Here is a 25,430-nt window from a genome sequence, read left to right as displayed (position 1 = left end):
TCGCCATTAAGGTCTTCCATTCATAGATTAGTATATTCTAACGAGTTGTGAGTACTGATATACGTCACATGTTACTAGATGAGGATATATGAAACTTCTATAATTGTTATTTTTATCAAAATTGCACTGCGAACCTTAGAGTTTTTCGTTCGAAAAATTAGAGCATAAGAGTTGTTGTTATTTAGTGAGTTAATCGAGTAAGGCCACAAGATCGATCAAAAGTATTCAATTAGTGCAAATTAGGCCATAAATATGGTCCTAATTTGTCAAATTGATTGTGTGTTGAAAACGAGATCAAAAAAGGATTAGAGAGAACTGTTGGTCGCTGCAAGTTATCAAGTTGAAGGATTTGATTTGTTTAGCAGTCATAGACCGGAAATTTGACAAAGGGAGAGAGGAACAACTGATGGAGGTAATTAAAATTTTCCAGCAATGATAATGGTGCAAAAAGAATTTACTAATGGTAAAAAGTTCAAAATTTTGCACACATTTAGCGGTGGCGATGAAATATTCAAATGATCGAGAATAACGAAAACATATCTCAAAAAGTGTGGTTTAAGTGATGTTTTTGGATTAAGTTTTAAAATCGTTTGCCCAAAGAAGTTTGGAAAAGGAAGTTAAGGTTATTTTTTAAAATTATGTGAAAATCAATAATTGAAGAGCTTTACAAAAGACTTTTGCTCTGTTTGGATTAACTGTATTTGGAGGTGTTTTTAAAAAATTTTATTATAGCAGAGTTTTTATAGTATATGTTGAGATATTTTTAGAATATATTTTGGGATATTTAAGAGTAACAGAGTTTTTAGAATATTTTTTAAACATTAAAAAAAAATTGGACTACTTTTTAAAGTACATTTTAGAGTACTTTGTAAAAAATTTTATAGGATTTGAAAAATTGATGAATCCAAACAAAGCAAAATTGTCATTTATATAATGATGGAATTTTCACATGAGTATGCTTACAAGTCAAAAATTGGTTTAGAGTGGAAGTTGGCAGGGAGAGAGAAGAAAAAACATTTGTATTAGTCTTTTTTGTCCTTGTTTTTCTTTCACAATCACAAATTCTTCATAATGTAGATCAAAATTGTCATTCTTATCAATATCTTCGTAAATGACTTCATCATCGATATACATGTCTGCATTGAGATTAATTTTCGAATTTTAAAACCAATTTTAGACCTGTAACCAGGCCTATACGGAAATTCCATCGTGATATAAATGACATTTGATCTGAAAATTTGAGGTGCTCGAGATCAAGAAAAAGTATTTTGTAAAGCTCTTCAATTATTGGTTATCGCATGATTTTGAAAAATAATTTTGCCCTCCTTTTCCAAACTTCTTTGGACAAACAATTGTTGAAATTTATTTCAAGAATATCACCTAAACCACACTTGTTTAGATATCTTTTCAGTATTCTTGACCATTTGAATTTTTCACCACCACTAGAGGTCGTGGAAAATTAGTGACTTTTAGAGTGGGAAAAATCCACTTTTCCTCCGTAAACTTTGAATTAGGAACACATTTCATCCCCAAACTTTTAGAAGCAGCACATTTAATACATGAATTAACAAATTCTGACCACATTTAGTCCAAAAATAGTAAATTGTTCAATTTGGACGAAGAAGGCTAGCATGTCTAGCACACGGCCATTAAGTAAAAACAATTTTTTAGTCAAAATCAACGATCATGTGCCAAACATGTGATCTTTTTTATCCAAATTGAACAATTTATCGTTTTTGGACTAAATGTGACCAGAAATTATTAATTTATATACTAAATATGTTGTACCTAAAAGTTTGTAGATGAAATGTGTCTCTAGTCAAAGTTTAGGAATGAAAAATGGATTTTTTCCCTTTTAGAGTGGAAGGCAATGTGGCAATAATTCGTAACATAAGGATGTAAAATGTCAAAGATGACAAGTGTGAATGTAGAGAAGGCCTTAAAGTGGAAAGTGAAATTTGTCTAAAATCTTGTAGTAATTGACAATTGTAACATTTATATTCCCATTTCTTTTACTTTATTTTGCTCAACCTAGATACTTTCCACCGGTGGTCTGGCTCCTGTGGAGGAGGAGAATCTCCAATACCCACAAAAACCCAAATTTTGACCAATCAAGACTATCCATCTCAGCTACATTTACACTCATATCTCCACCTTATCCACTCTCTACCACTAGTCTCCTTGCTCCAAAATCTAAAAACCATCCCTCTCCACACGCCTTCTTCTCAATCTCCTATACTCTCATTCCTACCATACTCTTCTTCTCTTGCAAATCTTATTTTCATCCCACAAAAACTTAACAAAAAATCCAGCAAAATGTCTCTCACAATTCCCACAAATCTTTCTACAGCCATTGCTACACCAAAGCTGAATTCCCAGTTCAGCACAAAGCCCAGAGCTGCAACAATTGTATGCTCTGCTAATTCTCCCAACCAAAGCACATCAACCTCAGAGCAACCTTCACCACCATCACTCAAGGCATTTTCTGCAGCTCTTGCACTTTCTTCCATTCTTTTATCGGCCCCGGTGATGCCCGCCTCGGCCGACATCGCTGGCCTCACACCATGCAAGGAGTCCAAGCAATTTGCCAAGCGCGAGAAGCAAGAAATCAAGAAACTTGAGTCATCCCTGAAGCTTTATGCCCCTGATAGTGCTCCTGCTCTTGCTATTAAGGCCACTATCGAGAAGACCAAGCGCAGGTTAGTATTGCCTGCAATTTTTTTTCATTTCTTTTCACCCGTGAGCAGACCTGCAGGAAGAGTTGAAAACTGTGTTCTGAAATGTTGATTGGGTTTGCAGGTTTGATAATTATGGAAAGCAAGGGCTGTTGTGCGGATCGGATGGATTGCCTCACTTGATTGTGAGTGGAGACCAAAGACACTGGGGTGAATTTATCACCCCAGGGATTTTGTTCCTGTACATTGCTGGATGGATTGGGTGGGTAGGCAGGAGCTACTTGATTGCCATCAGGGATGAAAAGAAACCAACAGAGAAGGAGATCATCATTGATGTCCCCTTGGCCTCGAGACTCGTGTGGAGAGGATTCATCTGGCCCGTCGCCGCCTACAGAGCGTTCGTGACTGGAGATCTCATTGACCCTACTGTCTAAATCCATTATCAGGTTATTAATCTACCCTTTTCTTTTAACCATTTTTACTATAAAAGACAGAAATTACTCAGCCCTTTGTGGAAATTTGACTAGCGGTATCAACAAGAAGTTTGAAATCACAATGTTTCAACCATGAACAAGTTCACAGGATCTTGATGATGTTGGTTGCTAAGCTTGCTACTAGAAATGAGTTTCTTAGTTATCAATCCTTCTGTAAGAATAACTAAGCTTACTACTAGAAATGCAATGCAAAAAATGTCACTCATTTTTGTGGTTATGACTTTTATCAAGTGCGTTATTTGGCTGTTCTTGTATAGTTTAGGCACAGACATGGAACCCCAGCGACCGAAGATGAAGTGAAAGGCTTGAATTTTGGATCTTGCTCGGGAAAAAAAAACAGATGATGGAAAAATTCTTGTATCTGGAAGTTGTAAACTCAAATGTATCTATTCGTTTCTTTGGAGTGACACCAACCAATAGAAGATGCTTAATTTTCTTTTGGGTGATCAATCAATTCTGAGTAATGCATGTCCAGTATTTCATTTTTTTCACTTTTTTGTTTCATTTTGTTTCCCTTTTAACTCCTTTTCCCTGATTGTGATGTGATGATGAAGACATCAGAGACTAATGGGGGGAAATTTATGTCGGATTCTCAACTAAACTGAAGCAATTAACCAACAGATATCTAGAAATTGTACATAGAAGAAGAACATATTCTATAATGCAAGATATACATGCCAGTAAAATGGATCAGTAGTATTCATTGCTGTACATATAAGGCATATGGGATTCACTGGGATGAATATAAGCCATCCCTTCAGCAACATCATCAGCAAAATTTCCCATCAATTTAGACAGTGAACTGAATCTTTAGACACTCGCAGCAGCACTAACCAGCATAACTTTGAATGTTTTCCTCCTCTATATGTGTGTTTGTCATGTGTCAGATGGTGGGAAAAAAAATAATGTCAGAAGATACTATCCACTTCTTCCTCTAATAACTCCACTTCTGAAATTAACTCATCAGCCAATTGAAAGCAATCTGCTATAGACAAGATGCAACTAAAAACATGTATTTTTTTTAAAAATATATATTTCTATTGCAAATCTTCCTATCCAAACAAACTCATATATCTCTTCAAAAGATAAATGCATTTAATTACCGTTTGGATTGGTCATTTTTTCAAAAACAAGTTTTTCAAATACAATGCTACAGTAATACACAATAACTCAAAAAAACATCTCATCTATATAATATATCAAATATTTCAAAAAAAATTTATAGTAAAAATTTTTCATATACATTGTTACAGTAAAATTTTTCAAAAACACTTTAAAAAACAGATAATCCAAACGGAAACACCTTGACCTAGGTCTCTAAGGGCCAGTACATCAATCGCTAACATGTCCGGCTCTAATTTATTTTGGTCCTTGCAACGCTCGTACAAGTTAAAGGTTGTTTGTGCAACTTTTTAGACTTATTTGTGCAAGTTTAAGATACTTTGTGCAATGCTAGTGGTGGCAAATAATTGATTGAAAAGTTAACCAGACACTACTAGAAATTGTATAAAATTTGAAAAATTAATTGCTATGTCATTATACTCAGGAAAAACAGGGCAACACAAATTAAGGAATCATAATAAAACTAACAGAAAATCATATGTATGAATATATTCATAAGAGAGAACAAATGCTCTTGCAGATTTTGGTCAATCTTTACCAGATAAACTCTTGCAGTTTAGGTAGGATCAAGACTCAGCATTGTTTAAACTATCATCTTCAATATCACAAATAGGAAGGTCATCCAATTTGTTGAGTTCACTTTTAACCTAATACCATAATGATTGTCCACAATTTGTTAACAATACAAATTTTTAGAATCAACCATTATTCCTCCTGCAAATTAAACTGGACAAACTGTCCCCTTTGGCAAAATCATTATTGCCTTCAAAGTCCAGACTTTGCAAGATGTTTTAGATTTCATTGCAAAATAGACCTCTTAATTAAAAAAAAAAAAATTCTTCCTTGATCCCATCATCCAAATCAAGGGATAAACATTTTGGGTTTCTCTCAAAGTTTATCAGCAGATGACAAATTAGCCAAGAAAACTGCCTAATAAATACCTAAAATATGAAAAATGGGTGCTAACATGGTAGCAAATGAACGGCCAAAATTTCACTAGGAAAGTCCTTCAATTTTGTTTTCTTTCATCCAAAATTCTCTGCCTTACGTTTCTTGTCACAAAAGTTGCACATACTCACAACCACATATAACAAGAAAAAGTTAGTAAGTAAGGTTGCTCATTTACCAAAAAAGAATAAATAAATAAGGTTGCTTGGCAAATTATCCTTCCTCCTCATCAATTTTCTTCCAATACCACTTTCACTAGCCCTTCGTTATCTTAAAAAATACATAGACAATGCCTAATCTTTAAACGTGAGATGTATATTGTTGAATTTGCAAATAAAAATTTAGTCTAGTGATGTGCATAAGTATGCTTGTCCTTTTCGATCCTTTTCTTTAGAAACAAAATAAGTATTTTAGACAAAGTCTACGGCAATTTCTTTTTCTTTCTTTTTTTAAGCCATAAAGAGTAGAGATTCAAGAAATGAGAAAGAAAAAAAAAACCTATAATAAGTTTAACAACAAAAAAAAAAAGGAAAGTAACAAAAACATACGCCATCATTTAATTAAATTATGATCTGTTTTCCCTCCACCATCACCCCCTTCTTGCACACCACCTTTTCCTCCTCCTCCTACCCTTTTCGCCAGTGCCCCTCTACCATGCTTCACCCCTTTTTCCTCCTACATTTCCCTTTTAAGTTCTATCTTCCCACCTTGCAATACGCCTCCCACCTCCTCTCCCCCTTCTTAATGGATGTAAGGGGATCGAGTGAGAAGTGGGGAGAAAGAGTAGGAAAGAAGTGGGCGGAATGCCAGGGAAAGGCATTCAATTTATTTAGATTGAAGATTTTGTGCATAAAAAAATCATTTACAATAATGCTTTTGTAATATATTGTATCTGAAGAAAAACAATTTAAAATAATAAAATGGTGATGTAATAATAATTTAGAAAATCTCCAAAAAAAAATTTCCGAAAAGGTTTTTGTCCAGACATTATTGTATTATGCTATAGAATGAACTGTAGAATTCATAATGTACTTAATTTTTGAATTTTTAAAGTGAAATCTCAACAATGTATGTATTTTTTTTATTACTAACTCCACATGCTAAGATTTAGTAATTTTATTTTGAAAGATAAATTAAAAGATTTGTAAGTGTACTTATTAATGCATTTAAATTATATATAACTTATCATGTTATTACATGTATTCAAATCTACCATACTTTTTTTATAAGAGAATTAATAATAGTTCCCTATTTATTTCCTTTGATTACTCGAACTGATGTAAAATGTTTTACCAATTGGGTTACGTTTTCTTGTCAATTAATAAAAACAAAAAAAAATTATTGCACCCTTACATCTGTGTTTGGATTGTAATTTTTCAAAAAAAAATATTATATTTTGCGTAGATACATTTTTTAATTATTTTTTTATTTCACGTATTTTAAATTATTATAATAAATTTTTTAATAAAAAATTCAAAAAAATGCAATTCATACAAACCAATCACCAATGCCTCCTTGGCCAAATCCAACACAGTCAACTTTACGATGTCAAATCAGATGAATTATTACTACTATAGTTAGTATTTTAAGTCCTAATTTTAACATCTAAAAAAAATAGGTCCTAATTTTAAAATACTCCAAATTACAACAGTCAAATCAAATCTTGTCCCATTCAAAATCTGCTATCGTCATGTCACTTCACTTCCAGTGAATTAACATCAAGGCCACAAGGAATTCCCGCCAATGCCCATGGATTAACATCGGATTTCAAACCCAATATCTAGCCAAAATGCATGTTTCACGCAGAATCCGCAAGGCATCATACACAAAATGCCGCCTTGTTTGGATCATGGGTCTTGGCGGAAAAATTGTTACGTGTTTTTGTAAATAAAATTTTAAGTATTTTTTAATTTATGTATATTAAATTATTATAATATATATTTTTAATAAAATTTCTAAAAGTATCAATTCGAAGAATAGGCTTATTGTTTTTTAAGGAAATTTATTTTACGTTTTTTGTGAGTATATTCTTGTTTGAATTGTACTTTTTCTTATAAAAAATTTCTATATTTTTCATAAACATATTTTTTAATCACTTTTTTACATTGTATAGATCAAATTATTATAATACATTTTCTATAAAAATTTTTAAAACTAACAATTCAAATAGGCTTGTAATTTAGATTATTATTTTAATTATTTTAAAATTGTTTATAAATATATTTTAAAATCACTTTTTTAATTGATGCAGTCCTTTTGATAAAAACTCCAAAAGATAGATACAAAAAATATATTAATATACATATTTATATATAAATATTATATACAAAAAAATATATTTTGTTTAATAAATATATAAATGAATACATAAATATTAATTCAAAAATTAATATACAAAAATATTTATATATAAATATTATATATAAAAAATTTATTTTGTTTAATAAATATATATTTATATATAAATATTAATACAAAATATAAATATATATAATTAAATATATTTATTTTTATTTATGTAATTATATAATTATATTTAATTATATATATTTATATAAATAATATATTTATATATATTTATAAATATATTTATTTCAATTTTTTTTATTATATGTAAATTAATATATATATTATGTATATTTTGATATTTATATTTCAATTATGAATATAAGATATATATAAATTATAGTAATATTAATATATTTCAATTATGTATATTAATATGTATAATATATATATTATATCAATTGAAATAAATATTATACTTTTATATATTAATATAAATATTTTGTTTTAAAATATATTTATATATATATTTATTTAAATATAAATATATATCTATATATATTTATATAACTATATAAATATATTTATTTATATATTTATATAAATGTGTAAATATATTTATTTCAACTTTGTTTTATAATATGTATATTAATATATATTAATATGTATATTTCAATTTGTATATTTCAATTATGTATATTTTATTACATATATAAATTATATTAATATTAATATGTAATTTAAATTATGCATATTAATATGTATATTATATATATTATATCAATTGAAATAAATATATGTATTTATATATAAATATTAATATTTGTTTAAAATATATTTATATATATATAAATATATACATATCAATTTTATTTTATAATATGTATATTAATATATATTAATATATATTTGTATATGTATATTAAATATATAATAATATACATATTAAAAAACAAAATTGAAATAAAAATATTATATATATAAATAAATAAACATTAATATATAGAAACAGACCCAGTATATATTTAAAAAGAATCTCAACAAAATTTTAAATTATAAAAATATTTAAAAATATCTCTAAAAATAATCTAAAAATATCTACAATAAAAGTTATTCATATACAAAGTTACAGTAAAATATTTGAAAAACTCCCTCCAAAAACAGCTAATCCAAACGGGAGCCCGATTCGACCATTTTGTCTCTTCTTCCCCCATGCATGAAGTTTCCTGACGGCTAAGTCTACACGGAGGCATATGCACCGCCAAAAACCTCCCCAAAATCCTAGTACTATGCTAATCCTCGTACGATCTTTTTGTCTTCTACCTTTACCTTCTTCCTAGGCTGATTTCCCTAGGACCCTTTACTATAAATCGTCCTTCCAGCTTGATTTCAACTATCATGACAGAGATAATCAGTTTCTTGATTTCGTGTTGGCAAAAAGGTTAGATTTTCGTGTTGGTTGTTGCATTTCTGGGATAATCGAGAATTTTTCAAGGAGCTTGGCTGTGAATTCGAGGATGGATTCGGAGAGGGAGCTTCAACACAAGCTGATTAATGCTGGGGTGAAGCTTCTGGTGCCAATCTCTTCTACCGATGATCTCCTTGCCTCCCTCGATGTAAAGATCACTTTTTCATGAGGCATCTGGAAGATTTAGAGATTGGCTTGGCTTATTTCCTTTTTTTTTTTGGGCTATGTTGCATGCATGCGCAAAATCAAATATAAAAGTTTTGGTTTTTGTCTCTTGAGTGCTTTTGTTGATTTAGTCCTTGTTGATTGAGATTATTAAATCCTGTTTTGTTTGTATCTTGGTGATTTTGCTGCTTAATAATGTAAACTTTTGTTGGGTTTGCTTCTGTAAAGTTCAAAATTAATTGCACATAGTAACAATAATTGATAGAAATAGGCTTGCACCAAGCACGCACGAGGCACAGAGTGTTTGATCCTGTAGGTTCAATGTTTATTTGATAGGTTACTTCTCCCTAAGAAATGTTGTTAATCGAGGCTTTCGTTTTCTCTGATAAACGTTCTCTTTTCACGATTCAAAACTGCTGGCTTACTTCTGCGTATTATTTTATATTCGAGAACTCTTTTCTGTCTGATGTAAATTAATTATTATCTTCTTTTTCGTCCTGTTGTTTAGAAACTAGAGGGCCTTTTATCGGTCCTAGGTCAAGATCCTTTCAGTTCGATACGAGATGCACTGTTGCCTTCGATGAAGGCTCTGATCTCTGATAGGCTGTTTAGACATCCTACTACGGAGGTCAGGATTTCGGTTATGTCTTGCATCTCTGAGGTGTTAAGAATCACAGCTCCACATCAACCTTACGAGGATGAAAAAATGAAAGTAAGCTGAAGAACCTATGGTGGTATTTATTCTTGGTTTAGTTGCATCTGCGCTTTGTATTCTACACTTATTTAGAACTCAGTTGTCAGCCTTTGCATTTTGATGGCGTGCAGGAAGTTTTTCAGCTAACTTTAGCTGCATTTGAGAAGTTGTCTCTTTTATCTGGTCGCTGTTATTCTAAAGCTTTGCACATTCTTGAAATTGCTGCAACGTTCAGATGCTGTGTTATCTTGCTGGACCTAGGCTGCAATGCATTTGTCACTGAAATCTTCGAACTCTTTCTAAGTACCATTAAGTAAGTCTAAAATCTTATATTTTATTGACAAAATCTTCTAATTGACTGTTTGTCCTCTTTGGATCATTTAGTAATTGCTATCGTTCAGCTTTTTCAAAGTAACTCTAGTACTGGTAGTTACAATACTCTTTAATTTGAAGTTACTAGATGTGTTACATTACCTTCAACCTTCTTTCCTGAATATATGATCTGATTTTCGCTTCATGAATTCCTCAGTGGCGGCAAAGGTTAAAAAATTGATGAGCTCATGGGAAAACCTTTTTGATGTGTTGTTGAGTGATTAAATCATGGTCTCTAATTCGAACAATCAAATTATGAGTGTTCATTTGTTTGTCTTCCACCTGTGTTGTACCTATCAACATATTAAACTATCATGTGCTGATAGATACTCTTATGTTTGAATGTTAAATACAAGGTTCAACCACCCGCATGCTGTATTCTCCAACATGGCAGAAATTATGACTTGTCTTATAGATGCAAGTGATGAAATTTTATTAGATCTTCTAAAGCCTCTTCTGAATAGTGTGAAAAAGGAAAATCAGGTACTCTTCCTTGTATAGATCTCTGCGTCATTTGTTCTCCATTTTTTTTAAAAAAATAATCTGTACTCAACCACCTTTGTTGTTTGCCTCAGATTACTTCACCAGCTTCCTCTTGGCTAGGAGAGAAAGTACTAAAGAACTGCTCAACTAAAGTCAAACCTTATCTCATGAATGCATTGAAGTCAATGAGTCTAGATATTAATGATTATGCCGATATAGTTGCTTTGTTATGCCGAGATATGCCAGCTGGGGCCAATGTGGTGCGACATTTTTCTTTCGTTCAACTGGACCTTTTTTTTTTTTTGGCAAAAGGCAGATAGGTTTATGATTTTATACTGTCTCCAAAATTTCATACTTCTCTTGTAATTTATCTTGCTCCTTGTATTTGTGAATGATGGAAATATGTTTGGACTTCCTTAAAGTTGTTGTTTCCCCCCACTGTCTAATACGTGAGATGTTAAGAAATAGTCTATAACTCTATATTCATCTTCCTGTAACTCATAGAAAAACCAGAAATTGTTCAGGAAGAGAATCAACATCAGAAAATGATTGTTGCTATAGATTTTCATTTAAAATTAAGCTGTGCTTGAGATGTCAGACTGATTCTGTTGCTTCCAATGCATCATAGGATCGTTAGTTTTCATAGTTGAAGTTCTGTAAATCGAATTAATGAGTCTAATTTTTCCTAAAGATTAGGAAAATGCTCTTTTAAGCAAAATTAGTAGATCAGGCAGCTGAAATGGTTGATATTCTCCTGTTGGAATTGCTCAGTCTAGTAAGACTATTTAGAATCTGGTTTTGTTCTTTGTTGCTTCTTCACTATTCTTTCTGCTATTTAAATGTTTGTGTTGAAATGAAGAGACTGGCTTTAATTTGTCAATCTTAATTTAATCAGGTGATGGAGGAGTCAGGAATGACTGCTGCTGACCTTGTGCAAGATGAAGCTCAGCTTTGCAAGTCACTGCTAGATGATTGCACAGCTCAGGAGGCATACAGTGATGATAATGGATCAAATGATAGGAATTCTTCAAAGCTATTGCAGAGCCATGAACAAGTTGTTCAGCTGAAGAGCATAGCTAAAAGATCTGTTGCCCCTGGAGCTTTAGACGGTGGAGGAGAAATGCAAGCAAGAGCAAGAGTACGAGTCATGCCAAATAGAAGGGGAAGAAAACCCAATTCTCTGATAAAACCGGAGGAAGGTTATGAATATTCTGGGATAACTGGACACCGAGATTCTCACAGAATACCTTGTAAGAAAAAGAATCTTGGGAAAGTTAGCAGCTTACCGAGTAATTCATCTGCAACGGAGTCTGTTTTGCAGCCTGAAGCAGAAAAGGATGACAAGCCAAGTTCTTTTCCGCCAAGAACGTTACATTTTGACAGCAGATGTGCTCCCATTTCCCTAGATCCAACTGAAGGAGGTAAAAGTCTTCAGAGAAAGAGTAGGCCAAGGAAGAAAGAGAGCATGTTTAGTCATGATGTTAACATTGCCATGTTTGACAAGGAAGGTGTTTTACTGGAAGATCAACTTAAGAAGAAAAGCTTGCCAGGTTCTGATGGTTGCTTAAGAACAGGATCAGACAAAACAGAAAATGCTGACAAAAAACCTGGGAGATATTCAAGGAGGAAGAAATCTGCTGTCTGTAACAACATAGAGACAACCTTTGGCATGAAGAATGTATTTGTAACAAAGGAAAAAGACATGCAGAGTGATTTGGATGGAAAACCACTGCTTTTGTTTAGAAGGAAGGATGGACAAAAAGGAATGAAAGACAAAGAAATTGAAAAATCTGAGGTATTATGTTTGTTTAGTGATGTTTGATTTGAATTTTGCGATAGAGAAAAGTGGACATAGTTTTGCAGCGACCAAATAGGAAATTAGGATGTTTAATTTGATATGGAGGGAGTTATTTTTCATGTAAAGGTGAAGCAATTCTGTTTTCACAGTAGAAACCACCTCTGGTGTGAAAAGAGTACTTGTAAAGAAGGAAAAAGATATCCAGAGCGATCAGAAGGAAAACCACTGGTTTTATTAAGAATGAAGGATGGACAAAAAGGAATGGAATGCAAAGAAGCTGAAAATTTTGAAATATCATGTTTGTTCATTAATAAGTCAATTAATGTCTGAGGTATTATGTTTCTTTATTGATGTTTCTGTGCTTTTACCTACAATTAAAACTGTCAAATTAAGCAAAGTGGACAAGTTCTCCGCCCGCCACCCATATAGGAAATGAGGATGTTCAATTTGATATGAGGTAGTACAAAATCTTATTTTTCATGTAAAAGGTGAACCAATTCTTGTAACTTCTGTCTAAAACTTTCTACTACAGAAAGTAGATAATTAGAATCTTGCTTAGCATATGCTGAGAGCTTGAGCAAGCACCCCGGTCTCTCGATATGTTTGTAAGCAATGACTGGCTAAATTTCGTGCCTGTCTGATATGCCTTGTTTAGATGCTTTGTGTTTGTTCCATATATTCTGACATGATTTTCATATCTGATTTCTAATGTGCGAAGACATCTTTTTGTATTCAGGGTTGCAGGAAGCCTAGAATTGTGAAAGAGTATGGTGAAGAATTAATTGGTTCAAGGATAAGGGTCTGGTGGCCCATTGACCGGCAGTAAGTGACTCAAATTGTTAAATGATCAAAATTAATGACAATATGTTGATCCTTTTTGCTATTTTTGTAAGTTTGAATCTCTGAATGTTGCTATCATCTTGACTTTGGTCCAGGTGGTTCTGCTTCTTTGAAACAGTTTACAAGTAATAGGACAATCTTCTGGGTGGCTTTGTTGATATGGGTGTTAAATAGCTGAAGCTATTGCCATCTAATTCCCCCAAGCTGTCCCCCATTCCCCCAACTTTCTGCTTGATTTTGGTGTGTCCTTCCACCTAAAATGCATGAACTACAACCCTTTTTTTTTTGTCTCAGTTTAAATTCCATCAGCTTTTCTTTTTCTATGATATAACACCACTTATTAGCTCCTACCTTACCCCTTAAATGTCAGTAGTGGAAACTTCCTTAGCTGATAAGTACAAATTCTTTTAAAGGAGATTTTGGCTTCAAAAGCCAATTTTATGAAGTTGGTTCAACCAAGGCTGGAGACTATTTCACCACTATTGCCTCCAACCAAATAATTCTATGATTTTTCAAAAACCATGCATGATCTCAGCCTGAAAAACTGGGAATCTTGTTCACTTAAGTGTCTTCTTTTCTCCGTTCCAGCATACCTTTCTTTGACTGAGCGTATCTGTGAATTTTTCCTCTCCCCACTTCTGGGCATTGCTGCCCCTGTCCTTTCCCTCTTTTACTAAAGGAATTTCATAGTGCATGATGATTTAGTGCCCTTAAAACTTATATTTATGCTAGATGAACCCAATATTTCATTCTAAAGTTATTCTTTTCTGATTTTCAGTTTTGCTATGGAAAACCATGGCCTGCTATGTGTTGATTTTTTTTAATGTTAATGTAGTAGTTTGATATATTTTTTGTGCTAATATTTCATTTTTCTGTGGTTGGAAATATTTCTGCTCAGTTGGGTGTCAATGGTGCTTTTTGGATCAATCTTTGACTGGTAATGTAATGTATTTGAGCATGTTAAATATGTACATATGTGCATCTGCGTGTGCATGTGTGTGGTAACTTGTTTGAATCAACTTGGATTCCAGAGTTGATTATTTCCAGTTGTAAGAAACTGATGATATTAATGCGGGCTGTTGGAAAAGAAAACCTTCCTATTATTATGTTTGAACAGAACTGAAAACACATGCTTAGAACTGGGGAAGTAAACAGTACTTTAATTGCATGACCAGATAAAAAATTAACATGGGATGCACATCGAGGAGAAAAATTGATGTCAATGGCCATCAGATTCCTCAAGAGAGATGAAGTAATGAATCTATGAATCTAAGTGTCTGTTATTAAATCTAAGCATGACAGGATGAGGGCAGTAGTGAAGCTTTGCTGTTCAACAATGTACTTGAATACCATTAAAGCACGAAAGCTGAACTTGATTGAAGGCGACTAATATTGTGGAAGTTGGTAGATTTCAATTGCGTCGGAAATAGCTTTGTTGAGTTGACTCAGCAAAAAGGTAAAGAAATTGGGACGTCCTCAAGAGCTTTCTAGCTATGGTTGTGAGTGAAACTTGGACCTCAATGACATGTAATTTTTCCTCTTGGGATAAGTAATTTCCTTTTCATATGTATGTTTGACTTCGATAGTTGATATATTGATTAAGTACATAATTGTTAACTGTATTATGTGCATGAACATCGTAGTGGCTAGACACCTGGTGCAGAATTTGCCAAATAACAAAATCAACTAATTTTTGTGTTTATTTTGGGTGGCATTGTTTGAGTAGTCACTCTCTTCATTAATAAGTACAAAATTGAAATCACTACAGCTGAAAATGAGATAATCTGTCGACCTTAATGTTTGAAATCGACCAAACTTGAGCCATATGTGTCAGGGAACAAGCAGAATATTATGTTCTATCTTATTAATTTTTTTTTTTTGCGCAGGTTTTACGAAGGCGCTATTGATTCTTTTGATCCCTTGAGGAAGAAACATAAGGTGAAAATATTGACAATGACAGCCTAAACCTTTACGTTTGCTATTATTTAACTCTTTCAAATTCATCCTTGGTTTGCTTCATCCTTTATTATACCTCCATTTTCTTGCTTTTAGGCTCTGTTTTTTATCCTTACCTCAACATGAGATAAGAATACTTTGTAAACCTTCACCCTATTCTTTTGGATTAAAACATTTTGCTGGTGCATTTGTGACATATTAATTCATCTTAACTGCATGAATAAGCAGTCATCTTAGTTTCTATACTGTAATTTTACATGCTCAGGACCACAGTTTTCTCTCACTGGTTTGAAATTTTGTGGTGATCGAGAATGTGCTGATGTTAAATGGTTAAGTTTGTTTTACGAGTGATCACATGCTTACTGTCCTTGTTTCAGGTTTTTTATGTTGATGGTGATGAGGAGAATTTGAATCTAAAAAGGGAACGTTGGATTTTGCTTGGCGGCAGTTCTTGTCATCAAGTTAGTCACTGATTTTCTATCTGTCACCTTTCAATTTTTTTTTTTTTTGGGCTGCTGCTCTCAAGTACTGTTTGAGACAGATGAGTTTATTCTTTTAGATCCTCAAAACGTGTTTCTGTTGAAAACTTGTCTTTACTTTGTTATTACCAAGTTTTTTCAAGTCGTCAGTCAAGCTTTTCTTGGTGTTGTTCTTCACTTCCCTTATATCAGAATATGCATAACTAGTTTAATTCTCATGTTCACCTTACCGAAAATTCAGTTTTCTTTTGTGGATTTTAGATGTCATGACATTCCCTCTGAACATCTGTACAGTATGCTTTGCTGGCTTGCTTGTTATCCATGGATGATGATTGTTTTTTTGATCAATTTAGTCACTTAACTGGTTAGGGATTTTTAAGATTCCCTTTTTTTTTCCAATTTCAAGAGTCAATACAGTTGGAAGGGAAAAAAAAAAGAAAAGGAAAAATACAAAATAATTAAAATGAAAAAGAGAGAAGCTGTCGTAATAGATACAATCTGAATATTGACCTTGAAAACAGATTAAATCCTTTGAAGTATCTTTTTCTAGGATAGAAGGTTTATCTATCAGTATGTGTCTTGGTCATCACTTCTGGTATAGGATGTTTTTCTATGATGGAAGTTTTATCTAATTCTTTATATCTTGGCCATTACTTCTGGTATAGGATGTATGTGCAAGTGACTCTCACATTTAACTTCTAGAACGTTACTCCACTGAAACAATAATGTCTTTTCTCCAGTCAACTTTTGGTGTTCTTTAAGTTGGAGGGGCAGGCATTGGAAGCATGAACACTTAATCGAAATTTCAACCAAAAGCTTCTTCTTTTTAGATGTGCTTATATTTCTTTTCTTACTGAGGCTTATATTCACTTTGGCTGATTTAGCAGATGAAAACGAACACAAAGAATATGTACAAAGATAAAACAGCAAGATCTTTCTGTTTTTTCAACATCAAAATATAATTGTTATTAATAGTTTTTCCTTCAAAATTAAGCTATATATTCCAGACATGAGACTGTATCTGTTGTCTCTGATTCATCAGAGGGTTGTTTGATTCCATGTCTGGAGTTCTGTATAAGAATTGACGAGTTGAACTTTTTCTGAAGACAAGATAATTTGTTTTTTGTTAAGCAAAATTAGCAGATCAGGCATGTCAAATGGTTGGCATTCTCCTGTTTGACTTGCTAATGTCTTTGGTCAGTCTAGTTTAGATCGTATAGAATCCCATTGTATATTTTGCTGCTTTGTCACTAATCTTTCTTCTGTTTGAATATTTACATTAAAATGTAGGGATTGGCCGTAGTTTATGTATCTTGAATTAATCCTTGAATTAATCAGGTGATGGTGGAGGGGGAAACAACTGCCTCTCATCTTGTGGAAACTGAAGCTCAGCTTTGCAAGTCACTTATAGATGATTGCAAAGCTGAGGAGGCAGACACTAATGACCATGGATTAGATGATAGGAGTTCATCGAAGATATTGCAGTTTGATGAAAAAATTGAGCAGCTGAAGAGCATGGCTGAAATATCTTTCGCCTCTGGAGCTTTAGAAAGTGGAGGGGAAATGCAACCAAGAGCAAGAGTAGGAGTTACGCCAAATAGAAGGAAAAGAAAACCCAATTCTCTTATAAAACCAGTTGAAGTTTATACTGAGGTATTATGTTTCCTTATTGATGTGTCGGTGCATTTCTACCTGTAATTAAATTTTCAGAGTAAGCAAAGTGGACATAGTTTTGTCACCACGCAAATAAGAATTTAGGATGTTCAATTTGATACGAGGGAGTACAAATCTTATTTTTCGTGTAAAAGGTGAATCAATTCTTGTAGCTTCAGTCTAAAGATTTCTACTATAGAAAATAGATCAATGGAATCTTAGTTGGCATCTGCTGAGAACTTGAGGAAGCACCCTGTTCTCTTCACATGCTTGTTAGCAATGATCAACTAAATTTCTTGCCTGTCTGATATGCCTCGTTTTGAAGCTTTGTGTTTGTTGCAATATCCTGACGTGATTTTCATATCTGCTTTCTAACGTCCAAATATATCATTTTATACTACTTCAGGGTTGCAAGAAGCCTAGAATTGTCAAAGAATATGGTGAAGAGTTAGTCGGTTCAAGGATAAAGGTCTGGTGGTCCATGGACAGTGAGTAAGTGACTTAAATTGTTGATAATGCTCGAGAGACAATATATTGATCCTCTGTACTTTTTTTGTAAGTTGAATCTCTGAATGTTGCTATTATCTTGACTTTGGTCCAGGTGGTTCTGTTTCTTTAAAACAGTTAAAGAGTGCTAGGAGAGTCATCTGGGTAGCATTGTTGTATGGGTGTTGGATATCTGTAACTATACTCATCTTATTTCCCCACCCCCCCCCCCCCCCGCCTTCTTTCTGCTTGATTTTGACATGTCGTTCCACCTAAACTACATCAACTACAATCCTCCCCACTCTGTCTCAGTTTAAACTCCCATCTTTTTATTTTTTTTGTTTTCTATAATATGGTACGATTTATAATCTCCTGCCTTACCAATTAAACACCATCAGTGGAAGCTTCCTTAACTGAGAAGTAGAACTTGTCTTAAAGGATGTTTTGGCCAAAAAGCCAATTTTGTGAAGTTGGTTTGGCCAAGTTAGGAGACTGTTTCACCACTATTGCCTCCAATCCAGCAAGACTATGGTTTTTCAAAACCCATGCATAATCTCAACTGGTAAAACTAGAATCTTGTTGGCTTATTGACTTCTTTTCTGTAGTTCTAGCAAACCTTTAATTGACCGACATCTGTGAATCTTTTCCTATCCCAAATTCTGGGCATTTGCTGCCCCTATCCATTTTCCTTTTACTAAAGAATTTCATAGTACATGATGATTTAGTCCCTCAAAACTCAGGTATTTGTTGCTACATAAAGTTGCTGTTTTCATCCTGAAGTCATCCTTTTCTGATTTTCAATTTTGTGATTGAAGGTTGTGGCCTGTGTTAACTGTTAGATTTATTTATTTATTTTGTTTGTAGTTTTAGTGGTTAGGAATATTTCTGGCCAGTTGGGTGTCAATGGTGATTTCTGCTTTAATCTTTCATTGATAATGTAATGTATGTGAGCATGTTATATATGAACATATGTGTCTCTGTGCAGTGTGTATGTGGGTGGTAATTTATTTGTTTGAATCAACTCAGCAGCTGTAATTGATTATTTCCATTTGTAGGAAGCTCATGATATGATGCAGGCCATTGTAAAAGAAAATTTTCCTATTGTTATCTTGAAACAGAATAGGGAAAAAGATGAGATATCATGAACAGATAGTGAAAATTCTCCCGGAGGGATGAAAAAAAAAAAGCTTAGAACTGGGGTAGTAAACAGTACGCTAACTGCTATTACCAGATAAAAGACTAACAGGGATGCATGTCGAGGAGGCATAGTGATGTTGATGGACGTCAGATTCCTCAAGAGGTGAAGTAATGAATCTAAGTGTTTCTTATAACATTAATAAATCTCCAATGCTACTTGGGATTACTTTTGACTTTGGTAGTTGATATATTGATTAGATACATAAGCATAGATACACTATGTGCATGAACATCCTACTGGAAAGACACCTGGTGCAGAATTTCCCAACATGACATCCTAGTTTTCATGTTTACTTTGGAGGGCATTGTTCGAGGAATGCTCCTCCATTTCATTGATAAATGCAAAGTTGAAATTTCTGCAATTGAATATGGGATAATTTGTCAAACTTAATATTTATGTCAGAGAACAGGCAGAAAGTTGTGTTCTATCTTATCCAGTTCCTTTTGTGCAGGTTTTATGAAGGTGTTATTGATGCTTTTGATCCTTTGACGAAGAAACATAAGGTGATAATATTCACATTCATAGCCTAAACCTTTACTTTTGCTATCATTTACTCTTCTAAAATCCATCCTTGGTTTTGCTTCATCCTTTATTATGCCTCCATTTTTTGCTTTTAGTCTCTGATCTCTGTCCTTTCCTCATAATGAGATAAGAACACTTTGTAAACCCTCCTCATATTCTTTAAGAATAAAACATTTTTTTGGAAGATCCATTTGCTGGTGTATTTGTTACATATTGATCCATCTTAGCTACTTTAATCAGCGGTTGTCTAAGTTTTTTTTATTGTATTGTTACAAGCTTAGGAGCACAGTTTTCTCTCACTCGTTTGACATTTTTTGGTGATTGAGAATGTGCTGATGTTGAATGGAAGTAAGTTTTTTTTATGAGTCATCACATGCTTCTTGTCTTTGTGTCAGGTTTTATATGTTGATGGGAACGAGGAGAATTTGAATCTGGAAAAAGAAAGTTGGTTTTTGGTTGGCAACACTTCTTGTCATCAAGTTAGTTGCCTGATTTCCTACTTTTTCTTCATTATGCTATTTGTGGTGTTTCTGTTATCGCCTCCCCCCCCCCCCCCCCCCACCCAAAAAAAAAAAAAATTCTCTCCCTCTCATATATTGATGAGATCTCTGTGATGTGATATTGATAGAATAAACAATCAAACCTTTCAATTTCTGCTGCTGTGGCTTTGAAGTACTGTTTGAGACAGCTGTCATTATCCTTTATTAAGGATTTTCAAGTTGTCATTAAGCTTTTCTTGATGTTGTACTTGCCTTCCCCATATCCGAATTTGTATAGGTAGTTAATTCTCATGTTCACCACACTAAGAGTTAAGTTCCCTTTTGCAGATTTATGTTGCCATGACATGCTCCCAGAACTTCTGTACAGTATTCTTTTGCTGGCTTGCTTGTTATCTACAGAAGATTATTTTCTTGTTTGATCATTTTAATCACTTAGCTGGTTAGGGTTTTCAAACATTCATTTGTTTCAAATCCAAGGATCAATCCAGTTGTCAAAAAAAAGATAAAATTATTGAAACGAAAGGAGAGAAACTATTGTAATAGATAGAATCCTAATATTGACCTTGAAAACAAACTCAAATCCTTTAACATATCTGTTTAGAGAAGTTTTTTCTTTATTTGTATGTCTTAGCCATAATTTCCTGTATAGGATGTTTTGTCTAAAATAGATGTTTCATCAATGCTTTATCTCTTGGCCATTACTTTTGGCATAGGATGTATGTGGACTGCACTTTCAAATTTAACTTTTAGAACATTCCTCCACTTGAACAATAATCATGGGCATTTCCTCCAGTCAACTTTTGATATCTTTAAACAAGAGGAGCAGGTATTGGGAGCATTAACACTTGATCCAAATTAGAATTAGAGGTTTTTTTCCCCCGCTTTTTAGTGCTTAGATTTCTTTTCTTACTGAGGCTTATGTTTGCCGTTGCTGGTTTTGCAGAAGAAGAAAGCAAGCACGGAGAACATTTATAAGAGAAAACAAGAAGATGATTCTGTTTCTTCAGAGAAAAGGTTTGTCGTTTGATAACGTTGTCTTTTCTTCAGAGTTTGAGTTTTTGGAATTTTTATGGCATTCACGTCATCTTCACTACTTTTTTTGTTGTTATCAAATGAATTGCCAAGGGCTTTATAACAGCCAGAGAGTTTCTGCTTTTAGGTACCCAACTCGAGCCCGAAAAGCATCAAGTCTTCTGCTGTAGGTGATCTGACAAAGGATGATAAGGAAACAAAGGATGAGGACGAGAATCTCAGAAGCAAAGCTCTCAAGGATGCAAGTAAATCTAGCATGTAGCAGCTTAGCTACACAACCAAGAAGATTATTTCAGCAAGAACTCCATGGATATGCATGGAAAATCGCGATGCTGCGTCTTGAAAATGGGCACAACTAAATGGCCTGAAAACACAGACAATGTCATTAGGCTGATGACATGGTACTTAAATTAAGAGTGGATGATTTGAATTTTTGTAGAACTGGATTTTGTTTTTATTATTACTGCCAAAACATCCCAGTTTTGTGACTATTAAGCTGAATTAAAGTCATCAAGCTGAATTAAAGTTTCACGAAGTTTCACAAGTTCATAGCTGATTCCTGTACTTGTTAGGCTGGTCGACTGAGCTTTGTTGGTGCCTTCGCAGCTATCGTGCTATGTCTTGTGAATTGTGGCTTGTACTCTCTGTTTACTTCGGGATTCTACATAAGTCCTTAAGATGGTTAGGCTAACAGGAAGTTGAGATGATGGGAGGGAGGATTGGTCAAAGGTCGTTTTGCATTTCTTTTGTTTATTTGTTAAATTAGCATTCTTTCAGCTTGTTGAATGCTAACTCGGACATAGGTAAAGACAATGATCAATAAAAGTTCATATGGTACATAAAAATTGCTAGGCGTGAAGTGAAAATGCAATTACAAGATTATGTGCACAAAACAGAAGTTGTACATGCCACAAATATTCATTAACTCCAAACATTGATATCATTCATCCAAATAATAAAATTAGCAATTTGACAATATGCAAATGCATTGAAGGCATGTATAATTTTTAAAACGAATAGGGTATTTCTTGTAATCATGTTCGGGACAATGATTAACAGGAACATTAGGAAGATTAGTTTGGAGGAAAAAAGAAACGAAAAGAGTGGTAATTATTGATAAAAAAAAAAAAGAAAAATGATCATTTTGTTAGGAAGTACAAATAAGAATTCTGCCAACTCGCTGGTGTAGAGTTGATTAATTTATTTTTCCTAATATAAATAATACACAAATTTAAAATCTCTCTTTCTTGGCATTTTACTATTTGAAGTCAATGTTTAACAGCATATAGGACATCATTAGAAAGTTTTACTAACCAGACAACATTTTCCTTTATGAAATAAAAACACTCTAGAAATTACATGGGTTGGTGGTGAATGGTTAATTCTTTTCACACGAGTGATTGTAACAAAAGCAAATGAAGTCCTTGATCATTATATGAATAGTCTTCGTGACCAATCAGTGACAAGTTTGACTTTTACTACTCTATTAATTTTCTACACAATAGTTAGCATCCAAAACAAAAAAAGTTGTCTTGCTTTTGTGCTCCTTTATGCTTGATGAATCATCACAACTAACTTTTTTTTTTTTTTTTGTCAAAAAAAAGAACCTGGCCCCACTTCAGGCCCCAACCCTTATTCGAGTTGTTGGGTTATTCCCCATTTTTGTGACAAGACTCGAACACTGGATCTCGAGTGTACTAACCCTTAGTGAGACCAGCTCGGCTGCCTTGGAGGGTCATATCATCACAGCTAACTCGGTGGTATGATTTTGATAAGGTCTTGAACAGCTACTTAATATTCATACATCTTAAGAAAAACAGAATAACCTAAGGCTTTCTTTGAGGGGAGGAGATGGGTTGGGGGAGGAGGGAATATCTAATTTAGGCCCTTTTATTCTAATTCCTATGTTTTAACACACTTTACCTAGAGACTGGTTTGTGGTGCCAAAGCTAAAGCTGCCATTGCCATTGGGTTTGAATGTTTTCTTGCCCAGTAATGCATCCCGTAATGCAGAGCAAATCTTCAAAAAAATGAAGGCCAAATATCCCGTCTATTGAGGAAAATGTTGAAATCTCTGATCCCTGATATAGATGCTTTGAAATGATTCACATTTGCTCATAACGTCGTTTCTAGCCTTCATTGTTTCAATGATCTCTGTATTGTTGAATATTTCAATGAAGTAGTGGTATTTTGACTATTTTCTAAAGAACAAAGATATTTTGGTTTTTTTTTTTAAAGTTCCAATAGTTGTATAGAAAAGTCGGATGTATGGTTAACTAACTGATTGAGAATTGGGTACAAGAAGTTCTGCTTTCATTTTGGCATTTCTTCAAATTGAGTTACCTAGGAAATTGGTTCTTGGTTGTGTTTGGTAGCTACTATTTTGCTCGATTGAAATCATGACGAAATATTGAAAAGTACATGTCAAATTTTCATTTTGCCAATTGACATACTTTAACAAATAGAAGTTTTTACAAACTCTAGAATATTGACTAAGAGAATAGGGTGGGATAAGTATTTGGATTAAGTTTTTATTTTAACTTTCATATTATTTAGTTTAAAGTTTTATATTCTTATTGTTCAATTGTTAAATAGTAAGTACTTTTGCGGCATAGTGCACAGATGAGAAAAAAAATTAGTAATTAGGCTTATTAGACATTATAAATAAATATTTAAAATTAATGATGGGGTGCAAAGGGTGGAGTGGGATAAGTTTTTGGATTATGTTTTTATGTTAACTTTCATATTATTTGGTTCAAATTTTTATATTCTCATTGTTCAATTATTAAATAGTATGCAATTTTGCGACATGGCGCACGATGGGAAAAAATTGGTAATTAGACTTATTGGCATTATAAGTAAATATTTAATATTAATGATGGGTGCAAAGAGTGGTATAAATTGATAATTTAGTTTACAAAATATATTTAGATAGGTTTGTAAAAAGTGAAAATAAATTGGTTGTAGATGGATAATTGGATTACCCCACCCATTTTTTGACTTACTTATTTATACCCATCTAATTATATATATATATATATATATATATATATAATAAAGTCGTATTCTCATTCTTATCCCTTTATGTTTTCTCTTTCTTACGTGGCTTAACGAGATGGCAAGTAGTTTCCTACGTGGCTTGCTCCTTTTTTGTTTATATATATATCAATTCTTATTCCCTATAAGAATTCTTAATATTATATGATTCTTATTTCCTATCCAAAAAAAGAATTGGAAAGTAATGCGATATAAATAAAAGAGAAATAAATATCTCTATTAGATATATCTCCAAATTCATGCCAATAATTTGTGTACTGCATAGGGAGCCGAAGTAAATAAGAATTGTTATCACTAAAAGAAGTAGAAAAGTAACTAATTTCAAAAGGAACCATTAATAACAGAAGTCAATATCTGATGTTGGAAATAAGATTCTTAATAAATTTTATTATTAAGTACGTTATCAAGACATAGTGCATAGCACGAAATTTATGGAAAAGAAAAAGTTAATTGAATCCAATTAACTATATGTATTTGACCCGTATGGTTAAATATAAATTTCTATTTGAGCACGGGTTTGTAAATTTCTATAAACCCGTTCATTGTTAATCAAAATATGCAGGTTATACTCATGACTAGGTTATAAGATTCACAATACATCTCTGCTCAGATGGTGGGGAGTATTTAGTGTGTGGACCCACACCATAGGAGTCCATGCACTAAAAGGACTCGATATAGTTGAGGTGGTCTTTCAAGGTAGGTAAAGTTTGTCTTGAGAACGCATTTTTATTTCCTATAAGAATTCTTAATATTATAGGATTTTTATTTCCTACCCAAAGTTACGTACTTTAAACAATTTAAATCAAGATAAACCTACTTTTAATGTTCTCATCAATATCTTTTTATATTCTTATCAATTATTTCTTATGCCTACACTACATATAGCCTCTAATATATTGATTTCAAACATCAAATTCATGGTTAGGTATTTTCAGTGCAAGCGGTTGGCACATTAAAGCATCGATTTTTGGTTTCCACTCCTCTTGATTATCAGGTACATTTTCTTTCAATACATATTTTTTTTAAAAAAAGGCATGTTGATCTTCAATTGTAAAAGTTTAGTAACATATCTTGAATTTTGTTTTTATTTTCTGTTTGTTTTTTTATGAACACATAGGATTAGTAATATATCTTGAATTAGTAATAAAAATTTCTCTTATATTTCACATATTATATCTCACATAATATTTTTGCCTTTAATT

At 32.9% G+C, this 25,430-nt stretch overlaps 2 protein-coding genes across 7 annotated transcripts; both read left to right on the top strand.

The window, feature by feature from the left end:
• Positions 1-1,996: 1,996 nt before the first annotated feature.
• On the top strand, positions 1,997-3,619 carry LOC113709767 (photosystem I reaction center subunit III, chloroplastic). Of its 2 annotated transcripts, none has more exons than XM_027232620.2 (3): positions 1,997-2,699; positions 2,800-3,121; positions 3,432-3,619. In XM_027232620.2, exons 1-2 carry the CDS (start codon positions 2,317-2,319, stop codon positions 3,107-3,109), a joined length of 693 nt encoding a protein of 230 aa, XP_027088421.1. In that variant the 5' UTR covers positions 1,997-2,316; the 3' UTR covers positions 3,110-3,121; positions 3,432-3,619. The 2 variants fall into 2 exon arrangements, with proteins under 2 accessions (XP_027088421.1, XP_027088422.1); XM_027232621.2 differs by having other exon boundaries at positions 3,427-3,619.
• Positions 3,620-8,683: 5,064 nt separating this feature from the next.
• LOC113709532 (sister chromatid cohesion protein PDS5 homolog D) lies at positions 8,684-21,715 on the top strand. Of its 5 annotated transcripts, XR_011821268.1 has the most exons (17): positions 8,684-9,141; positions 9,667-9,870; positions 9,960-10,165; positions 10,581-10,707; positions 10,800-10,967; positions 11,603-12,502; positions 13,242-13,327; positions 14,244-14,282; positions 15,232-15,283; positions 15,679-15,762; positions 17,119-17,433; positions 17,840-17,925; positions 18,975-19,219; positions 19,569-19,620; positions 20,035-20,118; positions 21,083-21,153; positions 21,299-21,715. XR_011821268.1 is itself a non-coding variant. In XM_072065415.1 (16 exons), exons 1-16 carry the CDS (start codon positions 9,043-9,045, stop codon positions 21,339-21,341), a joined length of 2,616 nt encoding a protein of 871 aa, XP_071921516.1. In that variant the 5' UTR covers positions 8,686-9,042; the 3' UTR covers positions 21,342-21,715. The 5 variants fall into 5 exon arrangements, 4 of the variants coding, with proteins under 4 accessions (XP_071921516.1, XP_071921517.1, XP_027088118.1 ...); XM_072065415.1 differs by lacking the exon at positions 18,975-19,219 and having other exon boundaries at positions 8,686-9,141; XM_027232317.2 differs by lacking the exon at positions 18,975-19,219 and having other exon boundaries at positions 8,687-9,141; positions 9,984-10,165.
• The last annotated feature ends 3,715 nt before the right edge of the window (positions 21,716-25,430 follow it).

This window comes from Coffea arabica, chromosome 9e (assembly GCF_036785885.1).
Source record: "Coffea arabica cultivar ET-39 chromosome 9e, Coffea Arabica ET-39 HiFi, whole genome shotgun sequence".
Taxonomy (NCBI): Eukaryota; Viridiplantae; Streptophyta; class Magnoliopsida; order Gentianales; family Rubiaceae; genus Coffea; species Coffea arabica.
This window is presented reverse-complemented; position numbering and strand designations above follow the sequence as displayed.